Below are 23,263 nucleotides of genomic sequence, written 5' to 3'. Positions count from 1 at the left end.
ACTGAGCAGGGAGCCCAACATGGGGATCAATCTCAGGATGCTGAGCCGATCATGACCTGAGCCGAAGGCAGTCACATAACTGATTTAGCCACCCAGGCACCCCTCTTTTTTTTTTTTTTTAAAGTAAGCTCTACTCCCAACGTGGGGCTCAAACTCACAACCCTGAGATCAAAAGTTGCATGCTCCACCAAGTGAGCCAGCCAGGTGCCCCATCAGAAGCAAATTCTTGATCATAGTGGGGAAAGGAACTCACTTAGCAGCTCATTTTTCTGATATGACTTTGAGACTCATTCCCAAAACCTTATCCTATAGTTGGTCCTTCAGTCTTCCCAGAGGTTCTTTAGGACATCTAATACCTTCATATAAATTAGCTGCTAATAAGCTCTTTTCTCCGTAACTGAATCTTTGCCAATACCTATACTCCTCTCCCACATAGTAAGTGGCCATGTATTCACCACCTGAGCAGGAAAAGGAAGACTTACTCTCTAGAGAAAATGAATTATAAAGGCTCTAGACTTAGGAACAAGTGAAGTAGATGTAAAGGAAGCCTCATACTAAAACACTAGGAATTATGCAAACTTGTCTATATTGAATGGTAAGACTTCCAGTCCCTTTCTGTTGCTTGTCCCTCATGAATGCTGGCATTTACCTTCAGGTAGGAGACAAGAAGATTAAAAACAATAGACCCACAGAACTGAAATTCTAGAATTGGCATTTATAATGCCACAAAAAATTGCTAGGTTCTACTCAAAAAGCAACAAAAACTTGTTAGAAGATTTTTAGAATTTTCTTTTTATCCTTTCATGCATAAAAATAAGTAAAACTAATGACACTGATGAATCCCCTATTTATTTATTTATTTATTTATTTTTATTTATTTATTTACGATAGTCATACAGAGAGAGAGAGAGAGGCAGAGACACAGGCAGAGGGAGAAGCAGGCTCCATGCACCGGGAGCCTGACGTGGGATTCGATCCCGGGTCTCCAGGATCGCGCCCTGGGCCAAAGGCAGGCGCCAAAGCGCTGCGCCACCCAGGGATCCCCTGAATCCCCTATTTAAACGAACATTTGAGAGTCTCATTAAAATTAAAAATATATAGGAAACAAAGCAAACAGAAAAATTAGGCAAGTAATAACTTTAGGAATGACAAAAAATATAAGGATATGTAATTAATAGTCACTTCTTGGCACAGTAACATAGTCTATCAACTAAAAGAACAAAGTAAGCAGTGAAAACCAAATCAGTCAAAAATTGTGATATATATATATATATATATATATATATATATATTCAAAGAAAAAGGGGAAGTGGTGGTGAGAGTACTAAACCTCATTTTTCGTTAGTATCAACTTAATAATTAGAAATTACCAAACAGCAGCATATTCAGAGAAGACTAACTTCCATCTTATCCCTAAGACACTGATTCCTCCACTGCCTGACAGATAAGCATTTTTATTAATTTTGGACTTATTCTTATATTCTCTTAAAATATATATATTAAATATATATCCATACACATATGCCTCTCCTACTCCTTATTTAAAAAGTAGCATATTCTAAATGCTGCTCTGAACATTGATTTTTTTCCACTTATATATCCTGAATGAAAGCATGACATCTCAGACTTTTTTGTAGTTTTGACATTGGAATCATGTGTATGTTTTACTTACAAAAAAAAAATTATATCAAAAAAGGAAGAAGAAAGCCAAATATTAACTCTTAAAAATTGAAAACAAATGGAAATGAGTAAATCTACCTATGAAGTTAGGGCCATAATCACTTGAAGTGACTTTAAACACAGTAGAGTTTGACCATATCCTAATGGAAAAAAAAAAAAAACACAACCAAAAAAATCTTAAACTATATCTTTTTTAAGATTTATTTATTAATTTGTGTGTGAAAGAGAGTGAGCAAGCATGCAAGCTCATGTGCGCAGTGGAAGGCCAAAGGGAAAGGGAGAGAGAAGAGAGAATCTCAAGCAGACTCCACACTGAGTGTGGAGCCCATGCAGGGCTCACTATCACCATCCTGAGATCACACCTGAGCTGAAACCAAAAGTCACTTAACTTACTGTGCCACCCAGTAATCTTTTTCATTATTAGTAATGTTGGTATTATTGTTAATATGGAATATATGTGTGTATACACACACACACACATACACACACATATAAAGAGAAAGAGAGACAGATGAATTTGGGCCCCCAAATTGGACATTTGGCAATGTATGAAAGATCTGGAAACATTTTTGGCTGTCACAACTTAGGAAAGTGGAAAGAAAGGGGACTGGTGCTCCTAGCACCTAATAAGTAGAAGCCACAAGGGCTGCTAAACATTTTACACCCTACATAAACACCCTACAACGTACAGGATAGTCCCCTACACCAAAGAATCATCTGGGCTCAATGCAATGCCAAGGTTGAGACATATATATAGATTAAGCAAATAAATATTTTAATGCAATAAGGAACCAAGATTTTCAGTATAAAAGATACAAAACAAAAAAGGTAAGTAACAACTCTGCACTTTTAATTTGAATTGGATGTATCAGTATAAATACATGTATTTTTTTCTTTCTAAAAAGTGTATTTTCCTAGTTTTGTCCACTTATAATTTCTTTTTTTTTAATATTTTATTTATTTATTCATTGGAGACACACAGAGAGAGAGAGGCAGAGACACAGGCAGAGGGAGAAGCAGGCTCCATGCAGGGAGCCCGATGAGGGACTTGATCCCGGGTCTCCAGGATCACACCCTGGTTGCAGGCGGCGCCAAACCACTGCACCACCGGGGCTGCCCACTTACAATCTCTACAGGCAATGATAACCTAGTACTAATGAGCAACTATTATGCCCAGATTGTGGTTTCCAAATCATTTCCCACTAAAGGAAACAGGGTTTCTAGAGCAATAGTTATTTTATGTCTGGAGCAGGAAATTTATAAAATTAACCAAAGAATCCTCTGGCTAATGATATGACAATTTGAGCTTTAAAATAAATACTATATATTTGTTAACAATATGAGCTGATTAATAATATATATAAAAATGTTTAAGATATATAAATTTAAAAAAATATATAAATTATGTTACAAATATATAAACACATATTCTTTTAAATGTCTTTCTATATATATTATTTATATGCACTGAATAATATATTATTTGATGCTCATTATATAAATTTATAATGATTTAACTTGGCAAACTGGAGATTGCTAGGACACCAATCATTATTCTCAAAGTTTTTGAAGGAGGGGCACTGAGTGGCTTGGTCAGTTAAGCGTCTGATTCTTGGTCTCAGCTCAGGTCTTGATCTCAGGGTCCTGAGTTCAAGTCCCTACTTAAAAAGAAAAAGTTTTAAAGGAAAGGAGTCAAGTATTTCTCTTTCCTGACCTGTAATAACTGTATTTCAGGGTGATCAAACAGTTACTGACAGAGTTCCTTTTTTTTATTTTTTAAGTAATCTCTACACCCCATGCAGGACTTGGACTCACAACTCTAAGATCAAGAGTTGTACAGTCCACTGACTGAGCCAACCAGGCACCCCTAGAATTCATATTTATGGGAGAAGTAAAGCTAATAAAAGCAGAAGGAACCTCTAATAAAATAATAGATCTAGCCAAAGATTATCAATGGCTGCTAAAAGCCTTAAGTGAAAGTTAATATGAATCTTCAAAATTAATGGATCCTGATTCACAACACATGAATCTATTCACCAATCTTTTTTATTTTTTATTTTTTTAAAGATTTTATTAATTTATTCATGAGAGACAGAGAGAGAGAGGCAGAGACAGGCAGAGGGAGAAGCAGGCTCCATGCAGGGAGCCCGAAGTGGGACTCAATCCCAGGACTCCAGAATCACACCCTGGACTGAAGGCAGGTGCTCAACTGCTGAGCCACCCAGGATCCCCCTACCAATCTCTTTTTTAAAGGTTTTATTTGTTTTGAGAGAGAAAAGAGCAAGAGTGGGGGGAAGGGCAGAGGGAAAGGAGAATCTCAAGCAGACTCCATGCTGAGTGCAGAGCCTGACATGTGGCTCAATCCCACGAATTTGGGATCATAACCTGAGGTGAAATCAAGTCAAATGCTGAACTGACTGAGCCTCTATTCATCAATCTCAATATAAAAGTGAGATAAACCAATCTGATAAAGTGCAATATGATGTACACAGCTCCATCAACAAAGTATCCTTGCCAAAGAACTGAACTTGAATACAATAAGGCCAGGTTATAGGGAAAATGGGATATAGGAGTATGTAAGACAACATGAGGAAGCAAACTGCCAAATCCTGTATGTGAGACATTCTAGAGCAGGGGTTGGCAAAAAATAGCAATAGATTGTTTTTGTGCAGCCTGTGAGCCAGGAACGTTTTTTACATTTTTAAAGGGTGTTGAAAGAGAAAATATAAGACAGAGACCTTATCTAGCCCACAAAGCCTATTTATTATCTGGCTTTCTAAAGAGAAACATTGCTGACCTTTATTCTAAAAGACAAATGACCTGGATTCTATACCAATAAAATGTGTGTGTGGGGGGGGAATGGGTTGCAGGCAAGGGGGAGAGGAGAACCTCTCATGAATTAAAACTAAGAGATAGGGATCCCTGGGTGGCGCAGCGGTTTGGCGCCTGCCTTTGGCCCAGGGCGCGATCCTGGAGACCCGGGATCAAGTCCCACGTCGGGGTCCCGGTGCGTGGAGCCTGCTTCTCCCTCTGCCTATGTCTCTGACCCCCGCCCCCTCTCTCTCTGTGACTATCGTGAAATAAAAAAAATTAAAAAAAAAAATAAAACTAAGAGATATATCAACCAAATGCAATGTGCTAATCTTTATCTAGATCCTGATTCAAATAAATGAACCATAAAAATATATTCTTGAGACAATCAAGGAAATAGGAACAGAACTAAATATCAGATGAGAGTAAGAAATTATTATTAATGTTATTAGGTGTGATAATAATATTGTGGTTATTTAAATAAATTTTGCTTGTTAGAGATATATACAATAGTATTTAAAGATGAAATGTAAAATAGTCCACAAACTAAAACAAAACGAAACTGGGGGAGACAGATAAACAAATCTGGCAAAATGCTGAACACTGTTGAAGCTAAGTATGAGGATTCCTTATATTCTATTTTTGTCTATGTTTGAAAATGACTATGAAAAACATTGTTAAAGTATATTTATTTAGAAATAAAGGTCAATGCTAAAAGAAATAGCTAAGTAAATTGAAATGAAAATAATTCCCTAAATGAGGTAAAATGTGAGGTTAGAAGAAGGGACTGTCATAAGCCTTGTATTTCTATGTTTTTAAAAAGCAAGTACATTTATTACTTTGAGAAAAATTAAAAATACATATTAAAAAGGAAAGAAATAATATAAAAGGAAAATAATAATAGTAGTATTAGGTTATAGAAGCAAATTGTAACCCAAATTTTCATTACTTTCACCAAGATTAACTGTAATATGATCCTAAGTTTAGATCTTACCCATTCTGCAGACGAGAGGCAAATTATCTTTATAAAGTTTTAATTCCCTTATTTCTGTATAAAAACACTTGAAGCTTAGGCTGTCCAAACTAAATCCAGCCCCAAACTGGAAATAACGATGGAGACAGCTTTAACTTTGCATCTAATTGCCAGTCATTCTCTCTCTCTCTTTTTTTTAAATATTTTATTCATTTATTCATGAGAGACACAGAGAGAGAGAGACTGGCAGAGACACAGGCAGAGGGAGAAGCAGGCTCCATGCAGGGAGCCTGACGTGGAACTCGATCCCAGGTCTCCAGGATCACGCCCTGGGCTGAAGGCGGCGCTAAACCGCAGAACCACCCGGGGTGCCCTAATTGTAAGTCATTCTCATAAGTGCATAAAGAAAGAACAAGGCATATAAGTATCCAATGATCACAAGGCAAGCCATCTTTGTTTAAGATATGATTTACTGCATTGTTCTAATAGCAGGTACTATCAGTTTATCCTATGTTCATTTCTAGACACTAAAACTACCCTTATCAGCAAATTCAGTTGTGTTTTGCTTTTGTTCCTTCTTCATGGCTGACATACTGTTATCTAAAATAATAATATTCTTCTCTACATCATTAGCTCTATAATGGTTTCTCTAGATTCAACCCCAGGTAACTTAAAATTCACATAATTAGACACTTTTTAATCTTTATATTCAGTTTTCTTCTAAGTCCCTGCCTATAAACAAACGTTGTATTGTAATCTGAGTGCCAACATACATAAGGCAAAACTACAGCTTCAGTAATTAAAAAAAGAGAAAAAAAAAACTTAAAATAATTTAAAAAATAAAAAAGGGAAAAAATTGAACTAAATTGCCCATAAAATTTTATAAATACAAAAGAGGGCATGAAGGTTAGCAAAGTTCAGACTTCTCTGACTCTACACGAGATAACCCAACCTCCATTTCACTTATCCTTTAAAGTCTCCCCTTTTCCAATCAGGCTATGCTTCAAGTTTTGCCCCATGAACATGTCATACTAATTTTACTCTCCAAACTTTTATGATTTGGTTTTCTTTTAATGTTATGTTTTTCTCATTTTTATTTATTTTATTTATATTAAAAATATTTTTAGAAAGAGTGCACACACATGCAAGTGGGGGCAGAGGGAGAGAGGGAGAGGGAGAGGGAGAGGGAGAGAGAGAGAGAGAGAGAATCTTAAGCAGGCTCCACACCTAGTGCAGAGCCCAACAAAGGGCTCAATGTGGGGCTCCACCTCACAACTCTGAGATCATGACCTGAGCCAAAATCAAGAGTTTGACACTTAACCACTGAGCCACCGAGGCACCCCTGTTCTCATTTTTAAAATAAATCTAAAGAATCTACAAATCTTACAGGAAAACAACTTTAATGCCAAGGTCGCTTAAAAATTTTTTCCAAAAACTTTCTCTATCTTGTTATTCCTTTTATAATCCTCCTCTTAAAATTTTTAAGGTATTTTCTGTCTGATTCCCTTATTTGCTAAAAAATGCTTCCTATGCAATTTAAGATTTCAACAATATCTCATGTGACTCTGCCCTTTTTAACCTGACCTGAATAAATCCTCTACATTTACTTTGAAGGTCTTGAAATAAATATTTCATTTATTTATTAAAGATTTATTCCTATTTATTTGAGAGAGAGTGAGCACATGAGCAGGGGGAGGGGCAGAGGGAGAGAGAATCCCATGCAGACTCCTTGCTGAATGTGAGCCCCATGCGGGACCCTGAGACCATGACCAGAGATGAAATTAAGAGGCAGACACTTAACCAACTGAGCCTCTCAGGCACCCAAAATAAATATTTAAAACAGCAAAAGCAGTAAGAAAAAAAAAAATCTCTCCAAATATAGCTCTATACCAATCAATTCATGAGTCATTACATGAAGAATAAGATAGCCCTACTTTTGGTGGATTAAGTCTCAGAAATCAAATATATAACCAGTATGTTTTAAAGACTCCAAATCACTGTGGTAGACATAAAGTAGAAAGTTAGGTAAAAAATGTAGGTCGATCTATAATGGCTATGAGTGGTGGGGAGCATTTATTAGAAATTGAGTTCCAAGTTAAATAATAGAACCAGAATAGGTAAGAACCCTCATAATTAAAGGCAAAGATGTGAAGAGTTTCACAACACTAGAGACATTAAATGTTGCCACTCCTGTAGTTAAATACTGACTAAAAGGCAGGAACACACCTATGTCATATAGGCACATAAAGGAAAAAGGATCTTTATGTAATTCAGAATGGCTCTGGATAATGTCCAGTGAGGGCTGAGAAAAGAAGTCACATAAAAGACATTTCCTAAAGGAACAGGAAACAAACAATAAAGAGGTGCTAAGGAGATAACAATCTTTTAGAGAGGAGCAAAAAAGAAAGACATTTCCAAGAAGGGTGATCCATGGGATAAAATATAGCAGAGGAACTTCCTGTTTCAATATGGTCAAATTAAACATCTCTGTCTCCTCTCCTCTCTCTGCAAATATGAAGAAGAACAAAAAGAAAATATATCTTCAGGGAAACTAAAAGGCAGCTAAACTCCAACTCCAGAAAATAAAGACAGAGCAGGGGATAGATCGGACCAGGTAGGAAAGAAACATGGAGAATGTGGCTGTTCTCTCTTATCTCAGACAGAAAGCTGAATAGTAACAGAGTTTCCTCCAAACAGGAGGCACACTCTATGGGCAGAATGAATTAGTTATTTTTTGCAACAGTGGGATCCAGATGTGTTGGGACTGGTAGCAGGAACATAATGGTCTTCATCTGGCCATACAAAATGGTAGGGAAAACAAAGCTAAATAAGAAGATGCAAACAGTCATTATTCTTATATAAGCAATCTGTTCGCATAGCAGAATAGAAGAGATACTGTATGCTAGAGGAAGCATGCAACTAATAATCTTTGATTCAGAAAAAAGTGAAGGGCAAACCAATGCTCAGTACAAAAACTTGAATGATAAAGGAGGCTGGTAAGAGTGACAAGGGCTTCCTATTTACTCAGAGCATTTTTTCTGGACAACCTTCAATACTCTTCTGTAAATAGTGGGTCCAGCAAGAAATAACCTCATTTAAAGATGAGTGACAATGGTTGTAAAAGGAATCTGCATCAGCTCTATACAATAATGCTAATTAGAACCAAAAAACATGAATATACAAGTTGAAATGAAAAACTGATACTGACTGATCAATAGACCACAAAAGGTCTAAAGATTTAAGGAAAAAGAAACCTACGGGCCTTGAAGGGATACAAATCAAATAATCTATGAGGAGAACCAATCAGGCTTCAGATGTCTCCATGAAATAGTCAAAGCCAGGAGATAGCAGAGGAATATCTAAAGTCTTCAGGGAACTGTCTACCAAAAAAAGTACGGCTCAAGAATTTTACACACAGCCAACTATTAACCAAATAATAAAGGGTAAGAAATATTTTCTTATGTGCAAAAACTCAAGGACTCTAGTTTCCACTGAATTTATAAATTCCATGAGGACAGGACTTTGTTTTGTACACTGTAACATGCTAATGCCCCAAACAGTATTTTACCTTTATTGTTAGAACTATAAATTTTGTCTTTGTTACAACTATAATCTACAAGATATAAAAAGATAAATGATAAATCTTTCTTTTATATCTTCCACTTGATCGTTGACGTATATATAAAAGCTACTGATTTTTATTTGTTAATTTGATATCCTGCCATCTCATTGGATTCTTTTACTATTTGTTATACCTTTTCAGTTGATTCTCTTGTGTTTTTCAGGAATACAATTTTACCTTAAACTAAAGATGAATTTATAGATTCCTTTCCAATGACAAACTGAAAGCACAGTGATGAAAGCACCGGGATAATGTATAGTACTGATTTTTTTTCTCTTATCTAATACTTAGGTATAAACTTAAGAAATATACAAAAGCTATAAAGGGAAAAGTTGGAAAGCATTTCTGAAGGATACAAAGTAGATATGAACAAAGACAGAGCAAATTCTTTAATAGAAAATCTCAACATTCTAAAGATGTCAAATCTATGAAAGTTAATTTATGGAATTAACTTTCAAAATGGAAAGAAACTGAAACAAAATCTAAGTGTGAAACAAACATACTTTTAAATTATTACACATCTGTGAAATACTGAATGAACAAGGAAATAAAACTAAAACTACAATCACAAAGGAAAAAGAGAGTTTAAGGATCACAGAGGAACAATAATCCTGAAAGTGAGGCTTTAAACAAATTAAAGAAGGTTGGCATCCTGAAATCAAATGGAACTACCAGCCCCTTAAAATTTGGAAAAGGAGATAGTTCCAGTATAGGAACAATATAGTATTTGGAAATGTCATAATAATCCAATCCATTCATACCATTTGTCCCCTTAGAACACTACAGCCTTTAAGAAAATCTTGGAAAATGTGAAATGGTATCAACCACATGAACAATTGTCCTGTGGCTTTCTCAGAGCTGCTTTTTACTTATTCACCTGGACAGTGCCTCCCAAGCATTTCTTCCTCTATCACCCATGGCTCCTCTTCCTGCTCCAACTTGAAGATCACATCTGGTTTGGTGACTTGATAACCTATTATAGGAAACAGCAAAGGACTTGGATGTCAATGCTGAAGACAACCATCGACACCTTGGGCTGAGTCTTAGTGGCTTGAGGGCCCATGAAGGATGAGGACAAAGGAATTTCCAAAGTGAGACAAAGTAATTAGGCTTTACCCTGAATATGAATACATACAATCATGTGAAGAAAAGGAAGGCTAAATTCACCTGGCAAGTTAAAGTCTTCATACACTTCAAAAATGGAAAGGAATTCCATGAAAAATTGCAAAGCTACCCTTACCCACTGTGACTAGGTTGCTGTAGTTCTCTAGCATCACATCCCGGTACAAGTTCCTCTGAGCAGGTTTCATGTGCTGCCATTCCTCCTGAGTGAGGTCCACAGCCACATCCTTAAATGTCACTGTCTCCTGTAAAAACCAATACTAATTAATATGAAGTCATCAAACTTAGATGCAGTGGTCAAAATATGTAAGAACTTATGTAGCTAGTATCCAGGGATCAGTTCATTAAGAATCATATATTTAGGGATCCCTGGGTGGCGCAGCGGTTTGGCGCCTGCCTTTGGCCCAGGGCGCGATCCTGGAGACTCGGGATCGAATCCCACGTCGGGCTCCCAGCGCATGGAGCCTGCTTCTCCCTCTCCCTGTGTCTCTGCCTCTCTCTCTCTCTGTGACTATCATAAATAAATAAAAATTTTAAAAAATATTAAAAAAAAAAGAATCATATATTTAGTCTTCATGTTTAACTAATCTTGTATTACACTGTGAAAGAAAACAAATCATTGTAGAAATATGCTGTAAAATGTTGACTTTTATCTTAGCAAACTTAAGCATTCATCATCTACAATACAGGAAACTGAAGATAGTGGTCACTGATTTGTACTGGTTTGTGACAGAATTGAAAGAGTTAGACATGACTCACAGGTAACTGTCTCAGAACCTATCCAAGTGACTGTGTGGCCTAGTGAGAAAGGGAACATGGAGAAAGTTGGGATGGAAGAGAAATAAGGCAGGAGGAATAAGGAGAGGTATGAAAATCTGAATGTGCAAAATTTGAAATTTCTATAGAACTTCCAGATGGATATATCCAATATGCAGTTAGAGGTATGAAGAAAGATAAGAATTAGCCATCAACCTAATATTGACAGCTGAATCTATGGCTGAAGTATAGGAGTAATTGTAGAAGACATACATAGTAAGTAAAGGGCCAAGGACGGAATCAAAAGTCAAGCATCAAAGAAAGGGACTCAGGTTTTTGTTTTTTGTTTATTTATAATTAGAGGATGAGAATTAAAATCATGACAGCAATGTAACAGAGGCCAAGAAACAAATGATAAATTTCTGGAAAAGAATGTTACTTAGTCACATATATCTAACTCTTCCCCTCCATTTAAAAACTTCAATATTCAAATCATGAAATAAGGAAAAAATCTTTAAGGCTCTAAGGAAAAAAAACACACATATTTCACATTTGGGAGAATTCAGTACAAATGAGGAGTGCCTGGGTGGCTCAATCAGTTAAGTATCTGCCTTGGGCTCAGGTCAGGATCCTGGAGACCCGGGATCAGGCTCCCTGCTCAGTGGGGAGTCTGTTTCTCCATCTCCTTCTGCCCTTCCCCTACTCATGCTCTCACTGAACATATGCATAAGTAAACAAAAAAAAAAAAACTCTTAGAGAAAAAGGGGTGAGAATCAGTATCCAGAATTATTACAATATATAAGGTAAGTGTTCAGTTGTTTTTTTTTTTTTAAATTACAACAGGAAAAGAAACTGGAGAGGGAAATCCATACACTGATAAAAAGCAACAGAAATTGCTTGTGAAAGGGCTCAGATATCAGGTTTAACACACTAAAACTTCAAAGCATCCATTATAAACATAGCTAAAGAAAACAACAAAGAAAGGACAGTATGTATACTTTTTGGATACAAAGCAAGATAGCTAGATGGTCCCATGAATACTAGATAACTATCAAATCATCCTAAAATACCCCAGAAATAGATCTGAAGATTGGTAGAACTCTACAACTAAAGGAAAGAGGCCATCAAAGAAAATAGGAACTGCGGAGACACAGATTGGAAAACCCCCGTAGTGATGAGGGAGCTGTAGTCACAGAGAAGGGCAAGAGCTAGAAAAGCACACAGGGGAGCACATGGGGAAAATAAATCACCACAGCAACTGGCTTGGACAGAGAGGGCCTAAATTTGATGAGTTCTTGCAACCAGTGGACATAAGGCCCAGAGATTTAAAGGTCAGCATGTATGGCTCAGGAGAGTTTGGAGGACTTTGGGGCTTCTCCTGGAAAAAAGGCAGGATAAACAGCATACAGACATACAATGTGAAAAGAGTAATCTGAAGAGCGCCGGGGGCACACAATGGGGAAGTTAGTTGCTCATCTTGCGGTGTGTCCCAGAGAGGCAGCATTTACAGAAAGGCCCACCTGGGAACAAAGGAACTGTCCAACACCATTTTCCTCCCCAATTTATCAGTATAAGCATAGGGCCACCTACAAAAACCAATGCAGTGCCCACACTAGCTACCTAACTTGCTTACACTAAGCCTGCCCCCTCTGTGCTCCACAAGAACTGCCCTTCCTGGTCATACTTGCCTCAGTCCCAGTTTGGTGGGTCCCTTCCCCCAGAAGACCAGCTCAAACCCTTGCAAACATGGTCTCTCTTGACCTGGGAGTACCATGAGGCCTTAGTTCCTGTGGCAGTGGCAGCAGGTCTCATTTTACAAAGAGATTAGAGCACGCCTAGTTAAAACAAACCACATTTGGGCCAGTGACCAAACACTGCCCACAAAGGAAAAGAGAGCCTCTGGAGACAACTGGCCTGAAAGATAAAGCAGCCAAGACACAACAGCAGAGTACAAGTGGCACACATTGGAGACAACTCCTGAAAGCAAGAGGCCTTGGGGAACAGGGGACACTACAGAGCAGGACACTATAGGATCTCTTTTTCATGAAGTCATTAATTACCCTCAAGAACAAGAAATGTTGCTGACCTTCTTAACACATAGAAACTGGCACAGAGACTTAGACATAATGGGAAGACAGAGGAATTTGTCTCAGTAGAAAGAACACGACAAGGCAATGGCCAGAGATCTAAGCAAACAGATATAAGTTACATGCCTGATGGGAGAATTTTTTAAAGAGATTTTACTTATTTATTCATGAGAGACACAGAAAGAGGCAGAGACACAGGCAGAGAGAGAAGCAGGTTCCATGCAGGGAGCCCAACGTGGGACTCGATCCTGGGACTCCAGGATCATGCCCTGGCCCAAAGGCAGACATCCCGCCTGGTGGAGAATTTAAAACTGTGATCACAAGGATACTCACTGGACTTGACAAGAGTGGAGGACATCAGTGAGATCATTAATACAGACAAAAGGAATAACACAGCAGAGATAAAGTACTCAATGAACAAGATGAGAAAAACACTTGGTGGAATGAACAGCAAGTTGGATGAGTAGAGGAATGAATTAATAACCTAGAAGACACAATAATGGAAAGTAATCAAGCTGAACAAAAAAGGAAAAAAAGAATTATGCAAAATGAGAACCGATTAGGAAACCGGGTGACTCCATCAAATGTAGTAACATTTATATTACAGGAGTCCCAAAGGAAGAAGAGTGAGAAAAGGGGGCAGAGAATTTATTTAAAGAAATGATAGCTGAAAACTTCCCTAATCTGGGGAAGGAAATGGATACTCAGATCCAGGAGGCACAGAGAACCTCCAACAAAATCAACAAAAGTAGATCCATACCAAGACATATTGTAATTAAAGTGGCAAAATACAGTGATAAAGAAAAAATATTAAAATCAGCAAGACAAAAGATGATAGCTACATACAAAGGAAACCTCATAAAGCTATCAGCAGATTTTTCAACAGAAACTGTCCAAGCCAGAAAGCAGTGGCATGATATATTCAAAGTGCTGAGTGGGAAAAATCTGCAGCCAAGAATACTCTATCCAGCAAAGCTATCACTAAGAGTAAAAGGAACTATCAAGAGTTTCCCAGACAAAAACTAAAGGAATTCATGACCACTAAACCATCCTGCAAGAAATATTAAAAGGCACTCCTTGAGAAGACCAAAAATGACAGTATGAAAGTAAAAAACACAAAATCAGTAAAAATGAGTATTTCTGTAAAAAAATCAAAGAACTCACAATAAAAAGATATAAAAATGACACCATATACCTAAAACATAGGGAGGAGTAAAAATGAATTCAAACTTAAATGACCATCAACTTAATAGACTGCTATATGCAGATGTTACATACAAACCTAACTGTAACCACAAATCAAAAACCACTAATAAATATGCAAAGAATAAAGACCAAGAAAACCAAATATACTACTAAAGAAAACCAGCAAACCATGAAAGAAAGACAAGAAAGAATCAGAGAAAATCTTCAGAAACAACCACAAAACAAGTAATAAAATGGCAATAAATATATATCTATCAATAATTAGTTTGAGTGTAAATAGATTAAATGTTCCACTCAAAGGATGTAGGGTGACAGAATGGATAAAAAACCAAGACCCATCTATATGCTACCTACAAGAGACTCATTTTAGACGTAAATACACCTGCAGAATGAAAGTAAGGGGATGGAGAAATATTTATTATGCAAATGGATGTCAAAACAAAGCCAGAGTAGCAATATATCAGACAAAATACATGTTATTTTATTTATTTTTTAAAAGAGATTTTATTTATTTATTTGAAGAGAGAGAGAGGGATAGCAAGAAAGCACAAGCAGGGGGGAAACAGAGAAGCAGGCTCAATCCCAGGACCCTGGGATCATGACCAGAGTTGAAGGCAGACGCTTAAAGGACTGAGCCACCCAGGTGCCCTGACAAAATACATGTTGAATGAAGATAGTCATATCATATATCTATTTTGACTACAACACTATGAAACTGGAAGTCAATCACATGAAAAAATGTGGAAAGAGTACAAATACATGAAGGTCAAATAACATGCTACTAAGCAATAATGAGTCAACCAGGAAATAAAAGAAATTAAGAAGTACAGGGAAACTAATGAAAATCAAAGCACAGAATCTTTGGGATGTAGCAAAAGTGGATTCTAAGAGGGAAGTTGATGGCAATAAAAGTCCATCTCAAGAAGCAAGAAAAACCTCAGATAAACAATCTAACCTCACACTTAAAGGAGCTACCAGAAACAAAAAAAATAAAAACAAAACAAAACACAACAAACAAAACCTAAAACCAGCAGAAGGAAGGAAATAACAAAGATTAGAGCAGAAATAAATGATAAACTGCAAAAAAAAAAAAAAAAAAAAAACCCAGTAGAACAAATAAATAAAACCAGGTTCTGGTTCTTTGAAAAAAAATTAAAGTGATAAACCTCTAGCTAGATTTATCAAGAAAAAAAAAAAAGAAAGGATTCAAACAAAATCACAAATTAGAGGGGAAATAACAAACGCCACAGAAAAACATACAATTATAAGAGAATATTATGAAAAATTATATGCCAACAAACAGGGCAACCCAGAATAAATTGAGAAATTCCTAGAAACATGTAACCTACAAAAGCTGAAACAGGAAGAAATAGAAAATTTGAACAGACTGAGTACCATTAATGAAATTGAATCAGCAATCAAAAACCTCCCAAAAAACAAAAGTCCAGGACCAGACGACTTCACAGGCAAATTCTACCAAACATTTAAGGAAGAATTAATACCTATTCTTCTCAAACTATTTCAAAAAAATTCAGAAGAGGAAGGAAAACTCCCAAATTCATTCTATGAGCCTAGCATTACCCTGATGCCAAAACCAGATAAAGATACCACAAAAAAGAGAACTACATATCTCTGATGAACAAAGATGCAAAAACCATCAACAAAATCCTAGCAAACCAAATCCAAAAATACTTAAAAAAAAAAAATCATTCACCATGATCAAGTGGGATTTACTCCTCGGTTGCAATGGTGGCTCAATATTCTCAAATGAATCACTATTACACATCACAACAATGAGGAAGGTAAGAACCACGTGATCATTTCAATATATGCAGAAAAGCATGTGACAAAGTACAACACCTGTTTATAATAAAAATCCCCAACAAAGTAGACTTAAAAGGAACATACCTCAACATAATATAGGCCAAATACGAAAAATCCACAGCTAACATGCTAACATCAGTCTCAAGGGGGAAAAACAACCTTTCCCCTAAGATCAGGAACAAAACAAGGTTGTCCACTCTCACCACTTTTATTCAACATAGTACTGAAAGTCTTAGCCACAGCAATCAGACTTTAAAAAGAAATAAAAGGCATTCAAATTGGTAAGGAAGAAGTACAATTTTTACTATTTGCAGATGATGTGATACTATACAGAAAACCTGAAAGACTCTGCCAAAAATCTGCTAGAACATCTGATAAATGAACTCAGTAAAGTGGCAGGATACAAAATCAATCTACAGAAATCTGTTGCATTTCATACAATAATGAAGCAGCAGAAATTAAGAGAATAAACCCATTTATAACTGCACCAAAAATAATAAAATACTTAGGAATAAATCTAACCAAAGAGGTGAAAGACCTGTACTCTGGAAACTATAAAGTACAAATGAAAGATATAAAAAATGACCAAAGAAATGGAAAGACATTCCATGCTCATGGACTGGAAGAACAAAAATTGTTCAAATGTCTATACTACCCAGGGGGCCCTGGCTGGCAGAGTTGGAAAAGCTTGTGACTCTCTATCTCAGGGTCATGAGTTCAAGCCCCATATTGGATATAGTGATTAAAATAACTAACTTAAAAAAAATGTCTATAGTCCCACAGCTGTCTACATTTAATGTAATCCTGATCAAACCACTAATCAGTTTCATGGAAGTAGAACAATCATAAAATCTGTATGGAACAAGAAATAGCCAAAGCAATCTTGAAAAGGAAAAACAGGGGCATGTGGCTGGCTCAGGTGCCAGAAGAACATGAAACTCTTGATCTTGGCTTAAGATGGTGGTGTGGTGGGTGGTGGTGGTGGTGGTGGTGGTGGTTGTGAGTATAGGTTACTTAATAAAATAAAATTAAATAAAAACTTTACAAAAGAAAAGCTGGAGGCATCACAATTCCAGACTTCAGGGTTTCCTATAAAGCTATAGTAATCAAAACAATATGGTACTGGCACAAAAATAGACATATAAATCAATAGAACAGAATAGGGATCCCTGGGTGGCGCAGCGGTTTGGCGCCTGCCTTTGACTCAGGGCGCGATCCTGGAGACCCGGGATCGAATCCCACCTCGGGCTCCCGGTGCATGGAGCCTGCTTCTTCCTCTGCCTGTGTCTCTGCCTCTCTCTCTCTCTCTCTCTCTCTGTGACTATCATAAATAAATAAAAATTAAAAAAAAATAGAACAGAATAGAAAATCCAGAAATAAATCCACATTTATATGGCCAATTAATCTTTGACAAAGCAGGAAAGAATATCCACTGGCAAAAAGAGTCTCTTCAACAAATCGTGCTGGGAAAACTAGAGAGCAACATGCAAAGAATGAAAGTGGAACACTTTCTTACACCATATAGATAAATAAATTAAAAATGGATTAAAGACCTAAATGTGAGACTTGAAACCATAAAACGCCAGAAGAGAAAACAGGCATTAATTTCTGACACTGGTGCAGCAACTTTTTCTTAATAGGTCCCTTTAGGCAAAGAAAACAAAACCAAAAATAGACTTGTGCCCCAGTGGCAGAGACATGAAGGCCCTCCCTATGCCTCGTCCCCATCCAATTGGTGTTCTTCCTCACTCTCCTCCTCCCCATGGAGAAGATGGAGCTCATACCGAAGGTGAAGCTGGCTGAGCAGGGCAAGTGCTATGACAACATGGCAATTTGCATTAAGGCCAAGACTGAGCAGGGCACCAAGCTGTGCAACAAGTAGCACAACCTGCTCTCAGTAACCTACACGAATGTGGTCGGGGCTGCAGGTCAGCGTAGAGAGTCATCTGGAGCACAGCGCTGAAAACGACACCTCCAACAAGTTGCAGCTATTTAAGAACTATTGGGGGATCCCTGGGCGGCGCAGCGGTTTGGCGCCTGCCTTTGGCCCAGGGCGCGATCCTGGAGACCCGGGATCGAATCCCACATCGGGCTCCCGGTGCATGGAGCCTGCTTCTCCCTCTGCCTGTGTCTCTGCCTCTCTCTCTCTCTCTCTCTCTCTCTCTGTGACTATCATTAATTAATTAATTAATTAATTAATTTTAAAAAAAGAACTATTGGGAGAAAGTGGACTTTGAACTGAGGCCCATGGGCATCATAGTATTAGAATTGTTGGACAAATATTTATTAACCAATGTGACTAATCCAGAGAGTAAGGTCTTTTACCTGAAAATGGAGATTACTTCTGATATTTTGCTGAAGTTGCATGTGACTATAATAGAAAACAAACACTAGATAATTCTCAAGGAGCTTACCAAGAGACTTTTGATATAAGCAAGAGATGCAACCTACATACCTGATCTGCCTAGGGTTGGCTCTTAACTTTTCTGTATTTTACTATGAGATCCTTAATAACCCAGAGTTTGCCTGCACACTGGCTCAAACTGCTTTTGATGAGGACACTGCAGAACATGATACACTGAATGAAGACTCATGCAAAGACAGCACTCTTATCATGCAGTTGCTTAGAGACAACCTAACATTATGAACATCAAACAGTGCTAGACAAGAATGTGATGTCTCAGAAGGGGCAGAAAAACTAAATGCATACAAGATGTCATCCTTCTTCCCTTCAAGAAACCTTTTTACTCATCTTCATTTCTTATTCCATTTGGATTTCCTAGAGCAAAGAAACCCATTCATGTGGATGGAATCAAGTGTTTATATATAGTCTTTTCACACTGTGGCCTTAGGAAGACTCTTCCTTAATGCATGTTTGTCTTGGCCTTCCTGATATACAAGTTACTGGTGTAAAAAAGTATTAGTAGCTTCATTTCATATCAACAAAGGTAACATCCAAACACTTATGTAGAGGACTAAAAATATATCTGATATTTAAATAATCTGAACCAGTTCTGCAAGTGACTGTTTTATATTACTATAAAGATAGGAAAATTTAGTTCATTACAATTTAAAAAGTGTCCTACATAACTTAATTTCTACATTCCTTCCCTTACTCTTCCTTCAGGGATTTCCTTTTAGTAAGCAACTTTTCCATGCACTTAATGTATTTCTTTCTGGTAGGAATCCAGAAGTATTAGACTGATTAGAAAAGCATTTTGCATTTCTGTGCTGGGTATTATAAACTGAAATGCCTCCCTGATTATATATGATGGAGGTCTTGAGTATCTGTGACAACAGGAAATTTTCTTATTCGTTTTTCATTTGCTATTTAAGTTGACAACTTCCCAATAAAAATTCACTTATACCTCCAAAAAAAAAAAAAAAAGCAAAAATAAACTCTTGGGACTACATCAAAATAAAATACTTCAGCACAGTGAAGGAAATAATCAACAGAAACAAAAGCCAAACCATGGACTGGGAAAAGGTATTTGCAAACGATTTATCTGATAAAGGGTTAATACCCAAAATACATAAAGAACTTATAAAACTCAACACCTAAAAAGTAAATAATCCAATTAGAAAATGGGCAGAAGACACTTATCGAAGAATATCTCCAAAGAAAACATACAGATGGCCAAAAGATATGAAAAGATGCTCACCATCACTTATCATCAGGGAAATGCAAATCAAAACTACAATGGAAGACCACCTCACAACTGCCAGAATGGTGGGAATGCAAACTGGTGCAGCCATTCTGGAAAACAGTAGGAAAGTTTCTCAAAAAGTTAAAAATAGAACTACCCTATGACCTAGCAATCACACTACTGAGTATTTACCCAAAGAATACAAAAATGGTAATACACACACACACACACACACACACACGTTGGAATATTATCCAGTCATAAAAAAGAATCAAATATTGCCTCTTGCAACAACATGGATGGTCTAGAAAGTACAATGCTGAGATAATTCAGTTAGAGAAAGACAAATACCATATGACTTCACTCGTGTGTAGAATTTAAGAAACAAAACAAGCAAAGGGAAAGGAGGAAAAAAGAGAGGGAGGGAGAGAGAGAGAGATAAACCAAGAAACAGATTCTTAACTATAGAGAACAAGTTGATGGTTACTAGAGGGGAGGTAGGTAGAGGGATAGGTGAAATTAGTTATGGAACTTATAAGGAATGCATTTGTGATGAGCACAAGGTCATTAAAACAAAAACTAAAAAAATATAAAGAAAGGATGATATAATGAGAATGTCTCATCAAATGGAGAATATAAACCAAGAGACAGAAGTTATAATAGGAGCCAAACACATTTTGTAATTGAAAAGTACAATAACCAATGTGAAAAATTCACTAGACAGGCTCAGTAGAAGATCTGAACTGGCAGAAGAAAGAATTAGCCAACTTGTAGATTAACATGAGATTCTACAATCTGAGAACCAAAGAGGAGAAAGAAAGAAGAAAAATAAACAGAGTCTCAGAGAAATGTGGAATATCAAGCGCACAATCAAATGTGCACATCAAGTGTACCAATATACACGTGGTGAAAGTACTAAAAGCAGATGAAAAAGGTAAAGCTATAGAAAAACATTCCAAGAAGTAATAACTGAACCCTACCCAAACTTGATGAAAAACAATCTATGAATCCAAGAAGCTAAATGAGCTCCATGTAAAAAATACATACACACACACACATGCACACACAGATCCACATCCAGATATATCCTAGCAAAAATGCTTAAGACCAGAGACAGAGAAAATCTTGAAAGCAAAACTGTACTAGAGTAAGGCAAATGACACCAGATGGGAAATCCACCGTATATGAATGAAGGACAAAAACTAGAAATGGTAAATAAGGATAATTTAACAAATATTGTAAATATATACTTGTTCCCCTTTCCCTCCCTAGCTTTTTAAATAGATGTAACATGAAATGCATAAATAATTATAATAATGCTTTGGTTTGTAACATAGACGTACTATATATAACAGTAATAATACACAACGGGGGAAGACAGAATAGAGCAACATAGGACTAAATGTTTCTATTACCTTAGTGGAGTTTAGCATAAACTTGAAGAAGATTCTGTTATGTTAAAATGTATAAGATAAGCCCTAGAATAACCACAAAGGAAATAGAGTGAAAAATCATTAAAGAAGTTAAAATTTGGGATCCCTGGGTGGCGCAGTGGTTTAGCGCCTGCCTTTGGCCCAGGGCACGATCCTGGAGACCCGGGATCGAATCCCACGTCGGGCTCCCGGAAAAATTTAAAAATTTTACACTAGAAGATATTTATTTAATGAAAAAAAAAACAGTAAAGGGGAAACAAAAAAGAACTGAGACATGGAAAACAAAAAGGGAAATGGCAGGCTTATTAAATCTATTTTAGTGATAATATAAGCAATATATGGATTAAAAATCAAAAGAGAGGCAGACATTGACTGATGGAAAAATAAGATCCAACTCTATGCTGTCTACAATGAGATGTACTTTAAATTCAAAAAAAAAATAGGTTGAAAGTAAAAGGACTGAAAAAGATATATCATGCCAAGAACAATAAGAAACCTGTAGTGCAAATGCTAATATTAAGTAAAATAAACTTTAAAACAAAAATTGTTACTAGAAATAAAAAGATTTTGTAATGATAAAGGTATAAATCCCATAGAAAGAATAATTATAAACATGTTTTTAAAGATTTCATTTATTTATTCATGAGAGACAGAGAGAGAGAGAGGCAGAGACATAGGCAGAGGGAGAAGCAGGCTGCATGCAGGGAGCCTGATGCAAGACTTGATCCTGGGACTCTGGGATCACACCCTGAGCCGAAGGCAGAGGTTCAACCGCTGAGCCACCCAAGCGTCCCTAATTATAAACATATATGCATCTAACAGAGTCTCAAAAGACATGAAGCAAAATCTGACAGAATTGAAGGGAGAAAATGACAATTCAACAATAATAACAGGAGACTTCAAATACCACTTTCAACAACGGATAGAGCAAGTAGGCAGATTATCAGCAAAAAAATACAAGATTTGAACAACATTATAAACCAACTAGATCTAACAGATATATGTGGAATACTCCTCCACCTAACAATAGTAGAACATACATCCTTCTCAAACGTACATTAAACACTCACCAAGATAGACAATATGTTAGACAATAAAAGAAGTCCCCAAAATTTTAAAGAATTAAAATTGTATAAAATATGCTCTCTGATCACAATGGATAAAAATTAGAAATTAGTAACAGAAAGAAATCTATGAAATTTACAAATATGTGAAAATTAAACACTCCTAAATAATGAATGGTTGAATAAAGAAATCACAATAAAAATTATTAAAAGCTATGAGATGAATGAAAATGACACAATATAACAGAACTTATATGTAATGTCACTAAAGCAAGACTTAGAGGTAAATCTATAGCTGCATTAATGTAATACCCACAACAGAAAAGAATAAAGATTGCAAACCAATACGTTAACTTTTCAACCACAGATACTGGAAAAAGAACAAGCTAAACCCAAAGTAACCCAAAAGAAAGAAATAATAAACATTAGATTGGAAGTCAATAAAATAGAGAAAGGGAAAATGACAGACATACTAGTGAAATAAAAACCTGGTTCTTTGAAAAGATCAACAAAATTAACAAAACTTTCATTTGACTGATCTAAAAGAGAGAGAGAGAGAGAGAGAGAGAGAGAGAAGACTCAAAACACTAAACTCAGGAATTAAAGAGGAAACATCACTACTAACCTCAAAGAAATAAAAAGGATTAGGGGGGAATAGTTTACATAACAGTATGCCAGCAGGTTAGATGATTTACACAAAATAGACAAATTCTTTTTTTTTTTAAGATTTTATTTATTTATTCATGAGAGACACACACAGAGAGAGAGAGGCAGAGACAGGTAGAGGAAGAAGCAGGCTCCAATGCAGGGAGCTTGACGTGGGACTCTATTCTGTGTCTCCAGGATGACGCCCTGGGCTGAAGGCGGCGCTAAACCGCTGAGCCACCCAGGCTGCCCCAAAATAGACAAATTCCTAAAGGACAAAACTAATGAACCCGAATTAAGGAAAAAAAACTAAATATATCTATAACAAATAAAGACACTGAAAGAGTAATCAAAAAACTACCCACAAATAAAAGCTCAAGCTCAATGGCTTCA

At 36.6% G+C, this 23,263-nt stretch overlaps 1 protein-coding gene and 1 pseudogene across 7 annotated transcripts in view; one reads left to right on the top strand and one right to left on the bottom strand.

The window, feature by feature from the left end:
* ZNF568 (zinc finger protein 568) overlaps positions 1–23,263 on the bottom strand; it is an 83,581-nt gene that overhangs the window by 45,399 nt on the left and 14,919 nt on the right. For all 7 annotated transcript variants that reach the window (XM_055310639.1, XM_055310638.1, XM_055310643.1 and 4 more), the window contains 2 exons: positions 10,327–10,453; positions 9,964–10,059 (listed from right to left, as the gene is read on the bottom strand). In XM_055310639.1, the coding sequence (XP_055166614.1) occupies positions 9,964–10,059; positions 10,327–10,453 (223 nt within the window). The remainder of the gene's footprint in view (positions 1–9,963; positions 10,060–10,326; positions 10,454–23,263) is intronic.
* LOC129499754 (14-3-3 protein theta-like) lies at positions 17,844–18,911 on the top strand (annotated as a pseudogene).

Source organism: Nyctereutes procyonoides, unplaced genomic scaffold (genome assembly GCF_905146905.1).
Source record: "Nyctereutes procyonoides isolate TBG_1078 unplaced genomic scaffold, NYPRO_anot_genome, whole genome shotgun sequence".
Lineage (NCBI taxonomy): Eukaryota > Metazoa > Chordata > Mammalia > Carnivora > Canidae > Nyctereutes > Nyctereutes procyonoides.
This window is presented reverse-complemented; position numbering and strand designations above follow the sequence as displayed.